The sequence below is a fragment of the Seriola lalandi genome, unplaced genomic scaffold (genome assembly GCF_002814215.2).
Source record: "Seriola lalandi dorsalis isolate HSWRI2012SDOR001 ecotype SW California unplaced genomic scaffold, Sedor1 jcf7180002054474, whole genome shotgun sequence".
NCBI lineage: Eukaryota > Metazoa > Chordata > Actinopteri > Carangiformes > Carangidae > Seriola > Seriola lalandi.
This window is the reverse complement of record NW_019525027.1, coordinates 614,547-635,534: the sequence shown is the minus strand read 5'-3', so window position 1 is coordinate 635,534 and position 20,988 is coordinate 614,547. Positions and strand designations below refer to the sequence as shown.

General features: G+C 41.0%; 1 protein-coding gene and 1 long non-coding RNA gene across 4 annotated transcripts in view; one reads left to right on the top strand and one right to left on the bottom strand.

Annotated features, from left to right (window-relative positions):
• The window catches only part of igdcc4 (immunoglobulin superfamily, DCC subclass, member 4), a 53,795-nt gene that overhangs the window by 11,186 nt on the left and 21,621 nt on the right, over positions 1–20,988 (bottom strand). For all 3 annotated transcript variants that reach the window (XR_015437606.1, XM_023411950.2, XM_023411951.2), the window contains exons 3-16: positions 18,715–18,856; positions 16,278–16,411; positions 11,451–11,585; positions 10,387–10,539; positions 9,482–9,892; positions 9,207–9,371; positions 8,676–8,813; positions 7,930–8,112; positions 6,237–6,449; positions 5,015–5,116; positions 4,708–4,894; positions 3,767–3,894; positions 1,817–1,987; positions 1,579–1,713 (exon numbers count right to left, since the gene is read on the bottom strand). Coding sequence is in view for 2 of the 3 variants with exons in the window: in XM_023411950.2 (XP_023267718.1) it covers positions 1,579–1,713; positions 1,817–1,987; positions 3,767–3,894; positions 4,708–4,894; positions 5,015–5,116; positions 6,237–6,449; positions 7,930–8,112; positions 8,676–8,813; positions 9,207–9,371; positions 9,482–9,892; positions 10,387–10,539; positions 11,451–11,585; positions 16,278–16,411; positions 18,715–18,856 (2,397 nt within the window). In the remaining variant the exon portion in view is untranslated. The remainder of the gene's footprint in view (positions 1–1,578; positions 1,714–1,816; positions 1,988–3,766; positions 3,895–4,707; positions 4,895–5,014; positions 5,117–6,236; positions 6,450–7,929; positions 8,113–8,675; positions 8,814–9,206; positions 9,372–9,481; positions 9,893–10,386; positions 10,540–11,450; positions 11,586–16,277; positions 16,412–18,714; positions 18,857–20,988) is intronic.
• On the top strand, positions 6,643–20,980 carry LOC147818794 (uncharacterized). Its single transcript, XR_015437607.1, has 3 exons — positions 6,643–7,060; positions 18,754–18,862; positions 20,361–20,980. It is a non-coding gene; the product is annotated as an uncharacterized LOC147818794 (long non-coding RNA).

Genomic DNA, 20,988 nt, shown 5'->3' with positions numbered 1-20,988 from the left:
TGAGTGAACCAAATCCTCTTCAGAATCAGCAGCTACAACACAAGGCCAGCTGATTTTCCAAGCAACAGGAGTCGTAGCAGAGTTAGCATGGAACAGCTAACTCTGTGAGGAGAACAAGGGAGATAACCGCAAAGCAACACAGCCAGACAGGACTTTACTCCACCAGGAAGCCCCCCAAACTCACTGGATTTTACAAAACACTGGAGAGGACCTCTTTGCTTGTTCCAATGATTGGGTAACGTTAACGGACTGGGCCTAACATTTCCCAGCACAGCATAGCTAAGCAGCAGAAGTCTTAACTTGTTAATGTACTTGTTGATTGATGCCTTGTTGTTGCAATGTTTGCTTAGGTTGTGGTCAGTCATACAGTTAATCGAGTACTCGTATGTTCACACACATAGCAGTACGTCTCAGTCCTAGAACCTGCATGAAGCTAACCTCCCCCCTCTAACCTGGTACCTTTAGATTACATGAGCTAGGCTAACAAAAAAACTCACACCTTCCCTCTCACACACACTAGGTGGTCTCAGCGGCCATTTTGAGTAGTTTCTTTGTTTACCGCCATCTTGTGTAGTCTTCTTTGTTCAGGTCATGTGGTCACACTGACCACTTTGAGTCGGCCATCTTGCCTTTGTCTGTGTCTCCACAGACACACACACACACACACACACACACACACACACCTGTATATACTAGATTAGACATTGTATTTTACTCTGCTCCATTGTGAATAAATGCCTTTTAAGTATAACTACTGGTGTGTTTAATGTTGCACAAGCGTGAATATTGCCAACCTCTACTCGGTAGAATTCCAATCCTTCAACTTTAACTTACTGTTAATATGGTAATTTGGTTATAGTTAGTAAGCTAATGGTTAATCAGAGTTCCAGATTAATGGTAATAAATTGAGACTAAACCCATATTGGCTATTTTGCCTATTAGTTTAGGCTGGTGCCCCGTGAACTTTAATTCATTTTAAAGTTATTATTTAATATTAATATTTTTAATATTAATATTTTCTTAATTTGTGATAGCCAATAAATTGATAAACAACCGAAATCTAACATATTTGGTGTCCAGCTCATGAGTACTGTTAACATAATGGTGCCCAGGTAGAGCTCAGATTCATCGTGAGGACATTTTTGATATGTGTCATCACTATTTCAAAGGACTGTTTGAAGGTTAAGACTTAGTTTTAAGGTTAAATTTAGAACTGGTTAAGGTTGGAGGACAGGGAATGCATGAATGAGGGTCAACGAGAGTCCTCAAGAGTATTGAAAAAAAAATGTGTGAATGAAGAAAATTAAAATAAGAAAGAAAGAATAGCAAATATATTGTTACTTCTGTTTTTATGTTCTGAATGTAAAAAATTATAATAACAAATCATCAATTAATCATCGATAAAAATGTTGTTAATGAAAATGCATACATTTGATTTAGATTTCTGTTTCTTTCCCATGCTTTCAAAATTCCTTTCCTACTGCCTCCTACCCCATACTGCTACCAGTGCTCCTAAAACTACTACTATTTCTTTTCTACTTAGTATTGTCACCTATACATGTACTACATGATATGTACCATATGTCTGAAGGGGAGTGTGAACATCCTTTACAGGTGAATAAGGCCCTGGCCCCACCTCAGTAGACGCTCCCAACTTAAAAAAGTAATGGGTGCCACTGGACAAACCCTGGATCTCCACGCTGGTAATGCTCCCTGAAAAAGACAGCAACAGCAGAGAAATATTGTGATCCATCTTCAATCATACAGATTTTATTGTGCCAAGCATTCAAGTCATGTCATGCCAGCCAACACCCACCATCCTGAGAGAGATTTTTCCACAGGTGCTCAGGCTGGCTGAGGTTGCCACTGTACAGTATCATGTAGCTGATGATGACACCATTGGGCTCCAGTGGAGGGCGCCAGCTCACCAGCACAGAGGAGGAGTCCAGAGCACTCAGCTGCAGCTCCTCCGGAGGTGTGGAGGGCCCTGAAGGAGAACGAGGGATTGGGTCAGTAATTAGAGCCCAGAAATGAGGCCTCACAGCTGGGGATTGTATATTGTCTTTGTGGGGGATTTGACATGTTGTGCAGCAACCATCTGCGTCCTCATGTCCTCACCACCTGGGTACAGGAGAGAGGGGATAAGCAGGGCAATGGGGGAATGGGCTGGGGCTCAGGTGATGATACTTGGTAGGGGAGAGCGTGACGGGGTGACTGGTAGTAATAATGTCATTAAAAGTGTTCCACTCTACACTCACCACCCTTACTTTGCTGGAAGAAAGAGCTACTGGCCAACATAAGAGACAGTGCTACACCTGGGTGTTTGATTACAGCCAGTTATCGGTCATCGATGCCAACCACTGATTCCCATGTTCACTAGCACTGGCCAGCTGGCACACTGATTTGCACTAGTGATCACACACGCTCGGCCCGATGCATAAACAAACTAAGTGCTAAAGGTCCCTGTGGCCACCAGAGGGCCCCCAAGAGCAGTTGAAATGTCCCACAAGAGACCTTGAAACTGAGCCAGGTGGTCCTACATGCTCACTACACAAGTAGCGTAGGGTTCTGCAAATCACACAAAGACCCCCTCTCCCCCCCATGTCAAAGTGAGTGTCAACATTCACAACTTCGATGAGAGAAAGAAGCAGAACCCTGGTCACAAAAAGAGAAAAAATAACAGTAATGTTAAGTTCATGTGCATCTCTTTCTCATTTGTCTGTCTCTCTAACCTAGCTGGGCAGTGCATCTCTTGGTCTGTCAGTGTCTTACTTGCAGCCATTTTCTATGACTTTGTGCCTGACAAAAGTGAGAATGAAATACAACTATATATAACGTTTGATAAACACCAACAGACCACGATGTTTATAAACTGCAGCTTGGAAAAGATAATCATGCACCAAATGAAATTTGTGCTTTCCAGCAGCAGCCTCTGTAGGGACTAGTCCAGACAATATATGGGTGTGATGCACACACATAAAACAAGACAATGACTATCTAGTCTTTGAGTCAAGGTTTACTCACAACTCCACTCTAACAATGAACGCAATGGACGGACACTGACTTTTGAATAAATATTGAATTTAAAATGTGGATTAGCTGGGCATACAGGGCCATGTGCAGTCACATCTCTCAGTAAATAAACATCAAATATTCAGCAAGTCATAGTAAAAATTTGGTCTCACAGGTCAGGTAAGAGGGCCCCTTAGGAGAATTTTGCTTAGGGCCCCAAGGAGGTCAGGACTGCCTCTGTGTGCACACATTTACTTGCATGCACAGGCACTAAAGCAGACCTTCAGACACACATATATTACAGCATTTGAAGACTTACAAAAGCAAAAGTAGAACACCTTTACTTCGCTGGCTCAAGACCAATATCAAAATAATAACATAAAATAGGTATAATTTAAAGGTCCTTTCAATGAATACCCAGAAAATCTAAGCTCTTACTTTCTTTAACCTTTAACTCTTTGAGCAGGTTAAGTTATTTGTTCAAGGGCATTGCAGAGGTTTTGAGGGAAAGGAGTGTTTTCATTCATCCATACCACACGAGTCAAAAAAGATGAAATACACATATGAGTGAATTCTCTAACCAAGTAAATGCATGTAAGAATGCTCCCACCTACCGCAAGAAGATTGCTGATTACTTATCATGTTTTAAAGCCTGCAGGGAAATCGTAAAGCCTTTTGAACGCTGGGTCATTAAAAACTAAAACAGGAAAGAGAGTCAAGTGACTAAATTGACAGGAGCACAGTGCAGACTCACGGTCAGACAAAGTGGACTCCTCCACTGTGCCGCTGAAAGGTCCCACCACATCCACTCCATTAGACTGTACAGCCAGCTCATAACGGGTGAAGGGCTTCAATGCCCCGAGCAGTATCTCCTGAGCAGAGCTGCAACACACAAATAGGTGAGAGTCCTGAGTGTGTGTTGTGTCTTTTCTATTCTACATCAACAGAAAGATTGAATTAGATTTGCTTGTGGACCACTTTAGTCTACAATATCTATTAACTTTATAGCGTCACTTCTTATCACCTGCTATTGTTAACATACTGCGGTTGTAGGTACTTCTGCACCTCTTCAGCCCGAGAACTCTGTACCCTTACTGAAGACAAGTGTTATAAGTGTAGAAGGCAATATCAATATAGAGGCAATGTTATGTGCTGGTAGATGGTGCTTCTTAGACACCCCTTACTGACACTTCACTTTGATTGCCGTATGAATGATGGTTAATAATGGAGCTAACCGATGTTATTCAAAATATGATGGAATTCTCACACTGGTTTGTTTGGTGTCGGACAGGAAAATATTTGATAAGAAATGCAGAGGCCAAGGTGCTGTTAAAGATTAAAAAGCTGTCAAAGAAAAGACACAAAGGAGCAAAGCAAGGATAACAGCCTAAACTAAGAGCCTTTATTTAAGGGAGCAATTCAGTGACTTCAAAGCTAAACAGGTTTTGCCAATAAAAAACAAATGCCCAATAAACTCAAGGATTTAAATACACAATATCTCTTTGCTCTGGCTAAGAGTGGCTGAAAAACATGTGACCGATTTTTATTAAAAGTAAAATAATGTTGCTTCAAAAGGTGTTTAAATGAACAGAGTTTGGGTTTGTGTATCATTAAAAAAAGATAGAAGTTTGTGATGTAGACCTTACTACACTGTAGGTTATGCAGCGAGCAGTGTTGTGGTACTGGTGTTCTGACCTGGTGTGGTAGGAGACCAGAGAGGCATTTGTGGTTCCCGCTGGGCTGCAGCGCACCGTGTAGTTGATGATGCGTACGTTGCTGAACCGCGGTTTCTCCCACCGCAGCCAGATGGAGGTGGAACTGTTGGTTGTGGCTTGGATGCTGCTCGGGGGCAACGGAGGGGGGCGCATGGGCGGCGACGGTGCTTTAACACACACATACACATCACTTGTCTTGAATCTTGGGAAGTGTAAATATCATTTCTTATTATTTATTATACTCATTCATTCATATATACACGCGCACATGCAAAGAGATATCTTACTTCTGTCATGGGCTTTGTCTGTCCTTCCCTTCCACACTGCAGCTGCTCCATCTATCTGCTTGTTGAATGCCCAAACTCTCACCTCATACTGCCGGTCAGGGACTGACACATACAAACACACCGTGAGAGAGGGAGACAGAGTGAGAGGGAGAGAGGGAGGAGTGGAGAAAGAGGGAAAAGGAGGACCAAATATTAAGCACAATAGATAAAAGAATGATAGTCATACATGCTGTATAAAGTAAACCCAGACTGGCTCTTACAAAGACAAGACTTCTGTCATCAGGCCCTAGGTGCAATCTAAATGCAGTCAATCCATTAGCGGTCTCTCTAGATGCTGCACTTGTATCCTGAAAAGCATGAATGGCAACTGTTTTGAGTTTTGAGTTTGTCTGTTCATTCATTCTTTCGCTCTTTCAGTGCAGTTGTTTGTGCATACACGTTCTTATTCTGCTGTCATTTCAGACCAAGCCACTCCCACCTGCCTGCCTTTCCCACCAGTAGAATCACCTGACCTGCTACTCCCTCCCCACTCACCTGTTCACCTCTTCCCCGTTCCCTCAGCTCCAGCATCAGCTCCCTCCTATATACACCGGTCCATTTCCGGCTGCTCTCTGTCAGGTTACCTTTGTGCTATGTGCCTTTGCTTTCCACTGATCTGTTCTTTACCTGCTTGTTTTGCTCCTGATTGTTTTGGACCTTGCATGTGTTTTTTGGGTACTTTGTACTTTGTTCGCCTGCTTGGATTTTACTTTTACATCTGCATCCTGAGCCAATGTCTCAGGTCCCTTTTCTGAGAATCCTGACAATGCCAGACAGCTTTTGAACAAGATGCATGATTATTTTTCATGAGTGCTGCCTGTCTGTCTGTTAATTATTCTTCAAAACTAAGATTTCTTGTTAAACAACCTGAGAGTGAAATACAATGCTCTATCTGCCAAGGACACCAGTAAAACAGCATTCCTTTGCTCAGAACTGAAGCAATATGACTATATCTCAAAACTAGCAATGATTTAAGTGTGCAAAAATAGCTGACAAATTTTTATCAAACATTTTTCTAAAGGGTAGTGGGCATAATTTGATTTAATATTTCGCCAGAGAGGGCTAAATGCAAAGTTAACAAAGATGACCATGAACGTGGTGTGCTCTCATTGCATTGCACATATCTGGGAAAATGAAAGCAGATTACACATTACGTTTGGAGAGGCCTCTGTTAACAACTCACCCAGCCCAGTGAGGAGATGATACCGAGCCTTCTTACGGAGCCTGATGGTGTGGGTTTGTGTGCTCCTTTGTCCATTGGCTGACTCCTCGGCCTCGACCTCGCGACAGGACAGCTTGTAACCAGAGACCAATGTGTGATTGGGTGAGGGATGCCAGGTCACATTGAGTGTGTTCACTCTGGCTCTGACCTTCAGCTCAGTCGGGGCAAAGATCACTGAAAAAGAGGAAGAAAAAAAAAAAACAAAACAACTCTTGTGACCAGGTCCACGTGATGCAACATTAAACATGAGACCATGCACTTAAAGTTCTCCAGCACTGTGCCAAGGCCATTTTAGATTTGAAAATAGATAATTATATGTCTATGGAAAATAGTCTTGCATATTTTTTTAACTCTCGCATAGCAAGAATATAGCTACATATATTGTATATATATATATACAGCCATAAGGAACCCTATATTTTGTATTAATCAAGTAGACCTACTTTATTTAATAAAAACCATTGTTTACACTTTGGCTCAGTGAAGAGTCAGCTCAATAATGCACGTGATCGCGCTACTTTAAAAAAGCACTGCAATCAGAAGGCTATTCGTTTTGTTGTCATATCTTGGTTGTAATCTTTTGGACTTATTTGGCAACAACATCGTTTGACAACAGTAGGCCTATTATGCCGCATACGCCATTCAGAGACCAACGGAGGAACGAGTGTTGAAAAGTTTGAAAGATATAGGCATATTGGATAGGCTATTCTTTATGGCTTCGAAAGTTGTGCTTAGACCTGCATACATTTACTGTGTATGTACTATGGTTTCTGACTGAGGAATGGGTGAGTGTATAATGCATTTCTCTTCCATTTGGACCATTCAAATTCTATGTTTTTATCATCTCATACCAACAAAGAATCTCTAATATCTTCCAGTTGTTATTCGCTTGTGTGTGTATATTTTGCAGAGAAATTATCCTTGCTTTAAGCCCTGTGAGACTCGTCTGGCTCTATTTTGACCAGTTGTTCGTAGAAAAGATCATATACTCTCTAAATCTATACAGTACTGCCAGCTCACTACTTGTCACATGTGTCATGTTGTAGGGGATACAAAAATGCATATTAGTTGTGTGCCTCAGTCACAGAAACTGTAACTTAGATTGTTTAATGAGATTACAAATGACTGTTAGCCTGCTTGTATGTCTAAGTGACTAAATGGTGAATGTTATTATATTATGTTATATATTGCCTTTAATGCTCTTATGATGCGCATTCAATCTTTATTTTATTAGCTGTTTTATGATAATGTGTTGATCTGGAATATCTTGGAAAAACAATCCTAGAGATTTTTCTTTATTGATATTGCGTCTGAAAAAGTTCTCCATCTACCTGGCTCATCAAGGTGAGCTTAGTGCTTTTTCTCCCATTTTAACATAGCTAAATGCATCATTGTTTACAAGCTACAATACAATATTAAATGTATAAAGAAGCTTCACAGTTACAATTGAAACACCCCAAAACTATTCTTTAAACTGTCTCAATTTAAATTATTAGGTTCAAGATATATTTATCCACTAAGAGTCAAATCCAGATATAATTTTCATGTCTATTGTGATTGACAAACACAGGATATAGATAGGTCTAACTTTACCACTACAAATGATTAAAGTTACAGAATTTAAGAAATGAACAAGGTTTGGTGTCGTTCTCACCCATGCTGTGGTCACTGTGGTTGTAGTGGGCTAATGTTTGGTGCTGGGCCCACTCAGATGGGATCCCAAAGCCAACACCTGTTCCAGCTGCTATCCTCAGTCGGTAGGCCTGGTTAGGCTGCAGCTCTCTCAGTGTAAACTGAGTCTCGTTACCCCCTACCTCCACTGTGAACACTGTGTCCGCTGTGGAAACAGACAATACACACTCTCACACATCTATACCCATATATACAGTATATCTACATATACAGATATACAAATATGCCTGAATGTTTATTTAGAGAAAAAGCAGAGCTATATATTTTTTTCTTGGAAGTGATGATTCAATAGATTATATATAATGTAGAGGGGGAAAATGAGTTCTTTACTGTGTTGTTTCTGCAATAATTCAAATAAATTGCTCTTTCAAGGACAAACTTATGAAAACAGCTCCTTTCAGAGTGAGCTTGATCTCTCTGTACATTCTGGAGGGATGCGTATTCAGAATGAATGATTCTGTCCTGCACATACTCTTTTGCACTGTCTAAATGTAATTAACCCTATCATACAAATTTGCGAACCTCTGCACTCTTAAACCAGTATTAACTATTGTCCGAACTCACATAGAATTTCATTAGGTAAAGTAGACTGTCAATGCTGTCAAGCAACCAATATCTCCCAAATTATCCCATCAGTGTGTCACAAAGATGTTCTTTCACTGGCAGTTAAAATCAACTTGTCAGCATTGTCCAGCAGGCGTTACCAACCCTGATCCAGAGAGCTGTACTCAATGCGGTAGCGAGTAACAGCTCCTCGACTGTGCTGCGAGGACAATGGATGCCACATCAGCCTGATGTCTGTTGGGGAGGTGCTGGCTATAGACAGCTGAGGAGGTGCACTCGGTACTGCAGGAGGGAATGAAAAAAGGAGATACTGAGCTGTCTGATGATGCACATTCAAGCCATATCCTACATATCTGCACAGTTGTAAAGCACACTGTATCTATAACTAAAATATACTTTGTTTTCTTAAAGAATTGGTCGAATTTGATCGTCTTCTTCTACAATAAAATATGACATAAAATGTTGGATGAGCTTTTAAAAACAGCTGTAAAGAAATACTCTTGTGTCATGTCTCTACCGAGCTGCTGTGTAGCTAATAGTGATAAAAAATACTGAATGGATGACACTGATGATTCATGAGTGCTTAAAAATCCCGTGGAGTTAATAGTGTTTGCTGCGTGATTCATTGAAGCATCCCAGGCATCATTTTACCTGTTTATTAGTTTGATAACTCACCATCCTCCAGCATCTCTACAGTAACAGGCAGGGATGGGCGACTGGCACCCATGGGAGAATAAGCCACCACAAAGAATGTGTATGCAGTATGGGGGAGAAGCTCTTTGAAGTGATACTCCGTGGTGTCGTTGTTCATCGCAAACTGGTACTCCACATTATCCGAGCCTGGAAAGGATAAAAAATGTTCAAATCAAAAACTTTTTTTTTTTTTTGAAAATGTGGCGATGCTTATTATATGGCTACACAGACAGACACAATTATGAATAGAGAAACACCTGCAGCGCGCTGGCAGTGCACAGAGTAGCCGATGATTTGGTCCGAGTTGTACTCAGGTTTCTCCCAGGTAAGCAGGGCAGTCGTGCTGGAGTAGGGCGTAGCAGACAGGTGGCGGGGAGGGCTGGGCAGACCTTCCCTCACAATGACTGTCAGTTTGGCAGTGGCACAGGCCGTGCCCAGCCCATTGTCTGCTATGCACTGGTAGTACCCAGCATCCTCCAGTGCCAGCTGGTTGATGAGCAGGACTCCAGGGCTTTGGGTCTTCACTCGTCTAAATGACTTGATGGGTTGGCCGTTCTTCAGCCAGTGCAACACGGGAGGAGGCTCCCCAGAGCTGTTGCACACAAACCTGGCTGTGTTTCCCCGGGAGAGGGACACTGTCTCTGGGGGCTGGAGGATCACTGGAGGAGCTATTGAAAGTAGGAAACAAAGCTTTTACTTCTGCACTGTAAAACTAAAGGAAAATTTAATATTGCACTTGGATAAAGTAGTGAATCTTACGAGACAGATTTTAAAAGGAAAGTGAAAAGTGATGTAGCTTCCTCTAATTCAACGTGATAGCAACTTTTTTAGATCTTGGAGTGCCCCTTTAAAGATGGACATTTTATATTTTAGATTAATTAGGAATTAGCGTTAGCATTAGCATTTTGTTGCCGAGGAGCAATTGTTGGTGTAACAATGCGAATACAAATTTTGGCTAAAAACTTACAGTTATCTCTTACATAAATTATGAAAATAATAACTTTTTTTCTTCATATAAAACGTTACATTATTTAGGATGACTCATCTTGAACTCGAGGCATGCACATAATTTTATCCAATCAAATATCAGAAAGTAGTCTATGAATCAGCTCTGAGAAATGTCTCATCTACCATTATGTACAGTACATAACGTGACTCTTACCAGGCACATGCAGCTCAGCAGCAGCAATGACAAACTCTCTGGTCTTGGGCTTGTTGGCCCGGCAGACGTAGATGCCGGCATGGTGACGCCTTGTGTCCCTAATCACCAGGTTTGTTGCGAGGACGACCACATCAGTGGAAATGGGCTTTCCATCTGTTGAAAGGAAAAAGCAACAGAGAACAACAAAGGACAGTGCCAGATCATACAGATGAAAAAAAAACAAGATTGGCCCTGAGTGGAGATCATTTCTCGGGCTTTCTGCCACCTAAGAAAAACAGCACAAAGGAGAGAGGCAGCACTTTGAGCAGCAGGGGATTTGACCTGTAGTCACACAAGCTGACCAACAGGTGGCTCTGTGATTTTTCAGTCTGGGTTCACTGAGCCGCCTGCACTGCCACACTCCTGGGCTGCAAGTGAAATCACTCACTATTCACCATATAGACCACTATTTAGTTGATCCGCCATTTTGTAGGGTTGTCGGATGCTCTACAGACCCGACTGATCATCCCTTACAGTACAAGTCAATTACCTCACAACAGCACATACTGGAAAATAGTGATCAAGATATAGCCACTAAGCAAGCACCAACCTCTCATTTGCAGTGCTGATGATCTGCATAGTGTAGTGCAGTTTTTCAGTACTGACATAATGTATAATCCTCGAACATTAATTGGGAATGAAGGAAGAATTTTTAATGCAGACAAATCAGAAGCTGCAGAACAAATTCCAAACGTTTCATTCCCACAAAGACTTCACAAGTGTGTGTGTCTGTATTTGTGTGTGCTCATGTGTTTATGCATCAAAGTTGTGGAGGTGTGAATGAATCACTGTGACAAATGATCTTATGTAAAGCTTGGCTCAAAGCACAATAGAATAGCAGGGGACTGGTTGAGAAGAGACAGCTATTATCACTAAAACAACAGCTGTACAGCCACAGGTATGCAAATCTGATCCTGAAATATAACAGTTTGTTCTTCGTTTGTGAAAAACAGATAGTTACAGAGCGAGACGTAGATAATGAAAGTACAGCAAGTACAGCAAGGAACAGCAATTGCTAGTATTACCCTGTCTGCTCCAGGACACCAGTGGTTTCGGCTGGCCTTGTGCCATACACTCCATCACAGCTGGCCCGCCGAGGACTACCGTGGCATTCTGAGGTGGTGCAACAATCACAACTCTGTTCAGGGCTTCAGTAGAGCCTACAACAACAAAAATAGTGCATACATCAGTCTCAGGTAAATAAGTGCTTCTAACAGGAAAGTTGACAGTTTGACTCCACTGACTTCAATATTCACCAGTGAACTGAAACAAAATGGCAATCCGGTCCGCTTCTGTCCCATGTCTCAATGATTACTGCAGAAGTTTCTGGGCCTTCCTAGTACTATACATACTAGAGTAGATCTTTTACTTAAATACAAGTATCAAAACCACAGCATAAAATACTCTGTTACAAGTAAAAGTTCTGCATTCAAAATGTAACTTAAGTAGTATAAAAGTAGTAGCATCAAAATATACTTGAAAATTAAACACCTTACATAGCATTTCAGAATAAAATATAAATTATATTATTATTTTTATCAACTAAAAATTGTACAGTACTTGAGTAAAGGTTATGTAACACCACCAGTAAAGTGCTAAAAAGCTTCTAACCACTCTAAGTTGTAACCACAGCATAACAGCATGTGTTCTCAACTACTTACAATATTAGGTTAAAGAAGATGAGATAAATAAAGGAAAGTGGTCAGCCTTTAACGTTTTAGTCAACAGTTTTCCTTTTTGAGGTGTGATTAAGGTTCCTCCCCATTTCAGGATGAGTTGTTGGAAGTCCTTGCACCCTTGGCGAACAAATTTACCTTCTACCTTCTACCTTCCACTCCTGTATGCACACTTCAAGTTCAAGTTACATAACCCATTACAAGGCAGGGCGTCTGAACATACTCATGTCCAGTGGGTGGTGGCATACACATCTTGCGTTGGCCACCTTGTTTTTAGTTGATAAATGGCTAAAAAGAAGCAGAAATGCTGATTTTGGACACATAGCTGAACCACTGCCCTTCTGTCCTACAAAAGGAAATGCAGGTGAGAACCAAAAACTGATAATCCTTTTGCATTAACATTTGCTAGCATAGCCTGCAACTGAGTGGCAGTTAGCATTTTACGCAAAGGTCTCAGCCGTAATAATGTTCATGCCATATCAGAAAATCTGTGTACTGCACCAGAAGATAGGACAGGATTTAAAGAGCTGACTTCAGAGGAATTTTCTGTGACTCAGAGATAGACTTCATTTCTAACACAGCAAGTCACTTCATCATCAAAACAGTCTCTGTAGCTGGCTGATTGGTATCTGGTTGAGGCTTCATCAACTCTTATTAGATGGTGGATGTGGATAGGAGCTGAATCTAATAGGAAACCTTGATTAGAGAGGTTCTGATGTGAGAGGATATGCTGGGGAAAGGATGGAAGCCCCGTATAGCACAAATGATTATTTACAGGTAGCGGCTCCCAGCTGACAGGGTCCCTCACTAACACACTGCAAACATATTGTACAAAACCACAGATGAGCCATGAACCAAAGAGCTGACTGAGGGGAGATAGTGAGACAGAGAAAGGAGGGGATATTTCGAAGTGATGACAGACATCTCATAGTGCAAAGAGGTGCTTTGAGACACGGGGAGAAGTGGGAGAAGAGAGAACACGAAAGAGAAAATCCTTTTGTGAGAGAAAAGGTAAACCATTAAGTCAGTTGATGGAATGACCTCAAATTATGGAAATGAGGCACATCTCTTCAGTGACTAAGGATGTCAGTCAAAGCATGTTGTTTATGGGTTGAAAGGAACAAATACTCATTTCTTGAGTGTGTATCAGTCCCCAAGGTACTGTTGGTGTGAGAGGTCCTTCCCTGCAATTCTGCTCAGCCCAGGCAGTCTCAGTAGCACATAATGCTAATGATCACCAGAAAGACCCCTGGCATTCTGTAAACGTGTTATAAATTAAATATTCAGATTACGTACCGCAACCCTTGCTTGTGCGTAGGGATTTAACTGTGTCAGTCTGCCTTTGTGAGGACTGCAATGCAGGGTGCACCTTCGTAAGGGTCTTGTGTGAGGATATGATGGGTGTGGTGCAGTGTAAAGCATGTAAGAAACAAAGAGGTCGTTAAGGAAACCTTGGAAGAAAATAGAAGCCGGGGGTTTAAGGTAGCTGAACGTTTCATATTTTCTACATCCTCTCAAGTTAAGTATTTGAACTTGATGTCAGCATCAAGCTGTCAGAGCTTGGCTATGAGAGTTGAGGTATTCTATTCATAGAACTCTGAAGTGCAAGCGAGTGAAGCGATGGCATTAGATCTGACATCTGTTTCATTTAATGGTTCACAATAGAGCCTTCAAGTAGTTTCCTTCAAGGGTTCCACAACAGCAGCAAGACTACAGAGAGAAAATAACATTTATAAAATTTTATATTAGTGCTGAACAATTAATCAAAATAGTATCAAAACTGTGCAAAAGTGTAATATCCAAAATTGCAGAAGCTACAATTCTTTTTTATAAAGGTAAAATGTTTCACAACGTACATAAATGAGGCATTGTGCTGCTTCAGAGATGCCTTGGCCTGCAAATCATATTCTGCAGACGTAAAGGACTATGTATACATATATATATACTAATTTCTTAAAATGCTCATTGAGAGGATTATTTTCCCTCTTATGTTTATATTTCGTATTCAAATGACGATTAAAGCACGAAAACAAAAACCTCATTAAACTGAGATCTGAACTGATATGAAATTTGAACTTGATGACTCGATAACTCGAATTGGAAATGAAAATAAGAACTTGAAAGGTTGCTGTAACAACTGTGTAGAAACTTTAAACGTACATGTGCTGCATCTGACTCACTTGCATTGGCCTCATCTCTCTTTCTCTCTCTCTTTCTCTCTCTCGCTTCAACACCCTTGTTTTTTTGTCTTTCTTTTGAAGGACACAAAAGCTGTGACTCAAAAAGGACACAATGGTTTCCACAGAGCAGCCAATTAAAGTTGACTGATCTCTCGCTAGCTAGTGGCAGAGGCAGATAATGTGGCATGGCTTTAATGTGGGCTGCCTAATGGTGAAAACTCACTTCACAATACTCGCGAGTGATTCACTGCATCATGTAATCACCAATACAAGTCCTTGTAGGTTGCAAGGTTTTGATCAAAGGTGTGTGCTAACGTCAAAATAGTCCGATGCTGAACACACAGTATACTGATCAGACAGCATTACTTGTTTCATTTTATTGTTAGCGTGGAGTTTCATGGATTCAAGCATAATTACACCAAAAATGCAACATTTACACGTTGGTTATTGCCATGTCATTATAAATTGATGTACATGACATTTGATAGTTAGATTTCTTCTTGTCTGTGGTGTAATGATGTGCATTCATTTTCATCATAGTAAATTGAGTCACATTATAGAAAACAAAGGCTATCTAGATAACAGATTCAGTTTAAGGCACTAATAAGAACATTATTGGAAGACAATGTAGTGAATTCTACATAAATACTTACTTATTTATGACTTAAACAAAATTTGCACCTGAATTGGAAATTTATTCACGAAGCCGAATCACTGAAAAATTTGCAGCTCTTTAAGATAATGAGGCTTTATCAGTGACTCACAAGATGATCAAAGCGCAGTGCCAGACATTTATGTAAGACTAAATTAAAAGTGTAAACCCAATGCCAGCAGCATACAGGGGGTGACTATAATCAGTCAACGATCAGAGAATAAACATTTATTAATACTGTGTTGAAGCAAATGAAACCTGAAGGACACGGTAAATGTACAGAACTCTCAAAAACAGAGTAAACAATTTGTGTGCTTATCTAATAAATATGCTTTCAGAGAGAAATGGAGAGGAAAATGAAATATATAATAATATATACGTAACGTTGCATAATGGCAAAGGTCACTGAAGTGCTGAGTTGATAAAAGAAAAATTTGTTGTAATTACACAACTGAATACTGCTTATCTTTGTTTTAATTAACGGGTAAAGTGTTCCCCAGATAACCGGAGTGTCAGATATCAATTCAGACAAGTGACATGGCTCTAAACCTTTAGCCTTTTCAATGAGTTGAGTGACAAAATGTTTAACTCTGAACTGAACGCCACGTTATATCCAAACATGGTTTATCTGCTGTCCAGCTTGGCGAAAAACAGCGGAAAAGGTAGTTTTTTTTTCAATGGAAACAGTTAAATATTCAAATATACTGTTCCCTAATCAGGTCCCTAATCCACATTGTAATACACAAAAACAGTGATGACCCTGGTGCTGAAGTAATTCTATGTGGTTATATTAATGCAATATTCTGATCATATTAAACCCACTCACTTTTCCTCTTTCTGGTTATATTGTAAGGGAATGAGCGAGAGATTCGGCTAGACACTGTACAATCACCATTCACTGACAGCAGCTACTGCACATGTGCAGCGTCACCTATTTGTACAGCTGAAGTCACTATAGTCCTGGAATAATCAAAGTAAACACACCATTTCTAAATGTACTCGCAACTAGAAAAGATTCACTGTATTCTATTGTATTCCATTAAAATGTATTTTTAACTATTATAGAGACCTGTTGTTATTATAACAAATTATAACAAATAATACAAGAACCACACCTCCTAGGCAAAACAGTTTTACCAGTTCATTGCAAAATAACGTTGATAAAATATTTACCAGCAACAATACCGTTGTGATTTAGCTTAGCCGAGTAATGGTAGTTTTAAACACACAACGCACACGACAATCACAAGGTGAGAGAGTGGCACTCTTTGAAACTGGCCTGGCAGCTCCCAGTGGGGCCTGGCTGCCTATTCAAACACTATAAAGCACTGCAACAGACCTCACCTGAGGTGACAGTGAGCTTGGCTTCATGACTGATGTCCTTCCTGGCAGAGTTGGATGCAACACAGCGGTAGGCACCCTCGTCCTGCTTGGTCACCTCTAGAATCTGGAGCACCCCGTTAGGAAGGGAAATGAACCTGTTGCACAAAAGGCAGAAAGGGAGAGAAAACTAAACAACTGACTAAATGAATTTAGTGCCCTGCAGAATGAAACCAGATGATCAACTCTGTGATGATCCTGCTCGGTCCTCACAGGACTCCATCGTTCTTTAATCAGCAGCAAGGCTTTTGTGTACAACCACTACAAAGAAGGGTTACAATTACAAATACAAGTCAACAAGTAACTGAAATACATGGATGTTTGTGTTGTGTCTTTTTAGGTGCAGAGTGTATTTTTCTACTCTTGATATTTACTATGTTTGCTTTAATTCTACCTCTCCCTGTCTTAAAGATGTCATGTTCCAGACATATTACCATCCGACAAGCTTTTACCACCTTTATAATAGCCAATTAATCCCACCAAAATGTGACCAGTGGAAGCCTGTTCAGCAGGGAGGAAAGTACAGGGAGTGAAGAAGAAGTAAGGAAAAAAAAAAGAAAGAGAGAGAGAGAGAGAGAGAGAGAGAGAGGAGGGGAAAAACAGAAGAATAAGAAAAAAAAAGAGATAATGAACGGTACACAAAAAAAAAATGGTGAAAGGAAACAGATGTAGAGATGGAACGGGGATAATAGCGAAGAGACAGAGCAAGAGAGGGAGAAAGGACATAGAGGAAATGGCACATTAGAGCAAAAGAGAACAGAGAGAGAAAAAAGCCAGTGATGTATCAGACATCCTTTGGCTCATCTTTGTGAAAGGCCATTAACGGCGCCTGAGGTGGGAGAACCACATCCCACCAATAAGACCTTGTAAGCAGCGCACTGTTTGTGGGTCATGCAGGGCTACAACAGCCATTAGCACTTAGTCCTGTGCAATAAGGCTGGAAACAAATTCCAAGGCGAAGGGGCCAGTGAAGCAACAGTGAAATGTCAATATTGTTAAGTGGCCCAGTAAATGAGAATATTTGTGCGAGGAAACTGACAGAGAAACCTGGCGAGGCAACAGGCGTACCTTTTGAAATTGTTTTTTTTATCTGTAAAAGCACAGAACGTTTATGTTGATATAGTGATATAGCTTGTTTTAAACTCAAGGTGATTCTTCAGTGCTCTTCTGAGAGCTGCTGAAATGTTGAATATTTACTTTGAAAACAGTGCGCTTAGACTTATCTACTCCACTCCACACCTGACAATAAACATGGCCGCATGTTGTGTTAATTCTTATTGTTATTAATAAGTCTTGCATCGTACTGTTTAGCTATCTCTGCCCTCTGACCCCTTCTCTGAAGCATGTAATTGCATCCAGCATTTGCTCCAGAGAAATATACAAACAGATGATGATGCTGCAATTAAACAGCATTAAAACGATCCTGCATCCACGCGTATGTGTCATACCTTTAATGAATGTAGAGGTGACATTTAAATGCAATGAAATGGTTTTCTGATTTTTCATGTTCACCTTGTAGCTGTGACGCATTCACATTCACAGTTGGGTACAGACGTGCAGGTGTGTCAAAGTCCTTGGACCCTTTTCACTCAGTTAACAGAAACTCACAGACTTGGACGTAATCAACAAGTAACTCCTGTGTAGAGTGACCCCGCTGTTTTTTCTAATGCAGACAGATGACAAGTTTGATATAGGTTCATACTTTGTTGAGCGTTTTATGAGATTTTCTATAAGAATTTTTATATATATACAAGACTTTGGCTGCATTTTCACCTTGAAAATCCAAAGCAACTTATTCAACTAAAAAAGCACATTTATATATAGCACATATTTTAACATGGATTAAATATAAAACAACTGATAATTTGTGGATCTCACTGCATGAACATTTCCAAATGAACTGCAACACAGTGACACAATATTTATTGTTGTTAAATGAACCAGTTGACTGCAACAGCTGGCTTTTATGTAACTGGGATTTAATATTTTGTAACAGCAAAACCAAACGGTAGAAGTACAGTTCAATAGAAGTGACATCCCATGGACTGAGGTCAGCTTGGATTAAATTCTCACTTAACCTTATATATGTGAGTGTGTTTCTCACATTAAGTAATATATTTCACTAAACTATGGTTTTTTTCATAGGAAGGAAAGAGAAATGTTGTGACATGATGTAATGGACAGTACTAGCACATCAATAGGGCAACACAGACAGAGGAAAGTATCAGGTAAAAAAAGAACTATAAAAAGAATAAGTACTCAAATAACTGTGTTGAAATCCTAAAAAAAACAGAATTATCACATTGATTCTTCATCAACGATATTGTCAGTGAATAAAGAGACCGAAGAGATGATAGAATAAGAAGGAGATGAGGGACAAAAACACCTAAAGAAGGTTCACCTTGTCACTTCAGTGACAGCCTCTTTGTTCTTTTCCCAGGTAATAACAGGTGTGGGTACTCCCTCAATCTGGCACTCGAGGCGAGCAGCTCCCCCAACGGGCACTGTTTGGGGTGATGGCTCCTGATGGAACTTGGACAGACCTGGAGGTAAAGAAATGATAGATAAGGGAGGGTATTTATCAAAGCAGAAACGGTGACATTGGAAAGACAAAAAAAAACAAAAAAAAAACAGCCCATATCTAAACTAATACCTGTGCAACTGACCTTTTTTAATCACTTGAAATCCGTGTCATGTCGTCTACCTCTGGTATAATGAATAGGACACACTGTATTTGATGTAGGTCACACATGATGTGACAGACTGCAATTATATTAAAGCCATGGCCCACAATTTGTCCACAGCTCCCTAACCCTGACCCCATTCACAGCTCTTGTTTGAACAACCCAATTAAGGGGAGTTTCTTTATTTCACTTGGTTTACTTTAAAAACAGCTTGAGTAAGTTCAGAATTGGTGCATAACACTTCTATAATCTCTATTTCACAGACTTCTGATTATTGGATTCACACCATTTTAGGGCTTTTAAATTGTACTTTTTAAATTTTTTGTAATTTAATTAAAGACGTGTTCAGACCATTTAAATACCCTTGAATGTCGTGATTAGGAGAAATTTGAGGATTTAATCAGGCTCAGCTAAATTATTTCTCTCCAGGTTGAGTCTTGGCAGAGCTCCAATTTTCTCAGCCTCCGCACATTTACACAGACAGGAAAAGCGTCCTACTGTAGGTAATGCTGAGCACCAGGGAGCAGCAGTGAGCACTGTCTGAGGGCCTCTAACCTCTGACCCTGAACAGGCTGTTGGAGAAAAGAACAAAACTGGTTGGCTGTCCCAGCCACTTCGCCTGCAGCTCTGACTAAGGAATAGAGAGCGGGGGGTGGATCAAAGGAGAGTGTTGAGAGAGAAGACAGAACAAGGCAACCAAAGGCAGGAAGAAAGAAGGAAGGTAAAAGAAAAGAAGGAGACTCCAAATCCCAACTGGGGGCTAGAAAATACAGCATATACAGTATGTAGTAATGGAAGAAAACCAACATAAGCCACATTTTAAATTGTATCAGAAAAGATATCTGAATAAATGAATCATTCTTAATACAAAAATAATTGATAGCCAGTCATTCTTCCTGCTTTCTGTATCCTGTTCTGTTCTCCATGTGGAGCTAATCGCAGAACTGATACAGACCAGATTTGCAAAGTATGAAAACATAGATTATCCAGCAGTGCTAAATAAATAAATCTACCTCCCAGGAAAAGACAAAGCTGATTCACACATTTCAAAGAGCTGCTGAAGGCAGAAACGCTGTTTTATTACATAAGTGGTTAGGTGTGAACAAATTACCCAGCTATCTTTATTTATTTATTTATCTTTTTTTACAAATAGTAATTTTAGATCTTACTCAGGGGTAAAATGTATAGTGATGTCATGTTAGATTTTGTTTCGATATTGTCACTTCCTGTTTTATTTTGTAGTTGGTTTCCTTGTGCGTCTCAATGTTTTACTTCCTGTCTTTGTCCTGTTTGGTGATTCTCTGCCCCGCCCTAATGTGTTTCACCTGTGTTCAACCACCCTTGCCTCCCTCATTCCTCCCAGCCAGCACCCACGTCGGTTGTCGGGCCCCTTTGCACGCTGGCTGATCACCTATCTGACTCGGATCTGGAGGAACCTGAGCCTGAGTCTCCTTTTTGGGGAACCCGGCTAGCCTTCCCTGGGAGGTATCTAGGATAGGGAGCCCCTGGGAAGACACTCAGGTCACGGAGACGCTGGTTCCCCAAGCTGCCTCAGCCCCAGACCTCCCAGTCCTTTCAACAGCCGACTCCAGTTCCTGATTCCCAGCCGGTGATCCAGCATGAGGTCTGTTCCTCATGTTCTGTCGGCGGCCCAGCTGACTCCTGCTCCTGTTACCCAGTCAACTCCTGGTCCCCCTCTAGAGGAGCTCCACCTCTGACATCGGAACCCTGCTCGCCTTCCAGAGGTGCGACGCTGTCCTCTGGCTCGACCTCTAGAGAGACTCAGCCTCCAGGGCGGTTCCGTCCGTTTGCCGGACCTCCAGGTCGCCCCATCAAACTGCCCTGTTTTCCCCCTGGGCATCGGTGGATGCTCTCCTGCTCTGCCCCTGTGGCTCCAGTCTCCTTCCCTTGCCCGGTTACTGTCCTTCCTGGCCCCTGGATCCTTCCTCCGGACCCCCTCCTCTCACCCGACTTAGTGTTTTTGTTTTTGG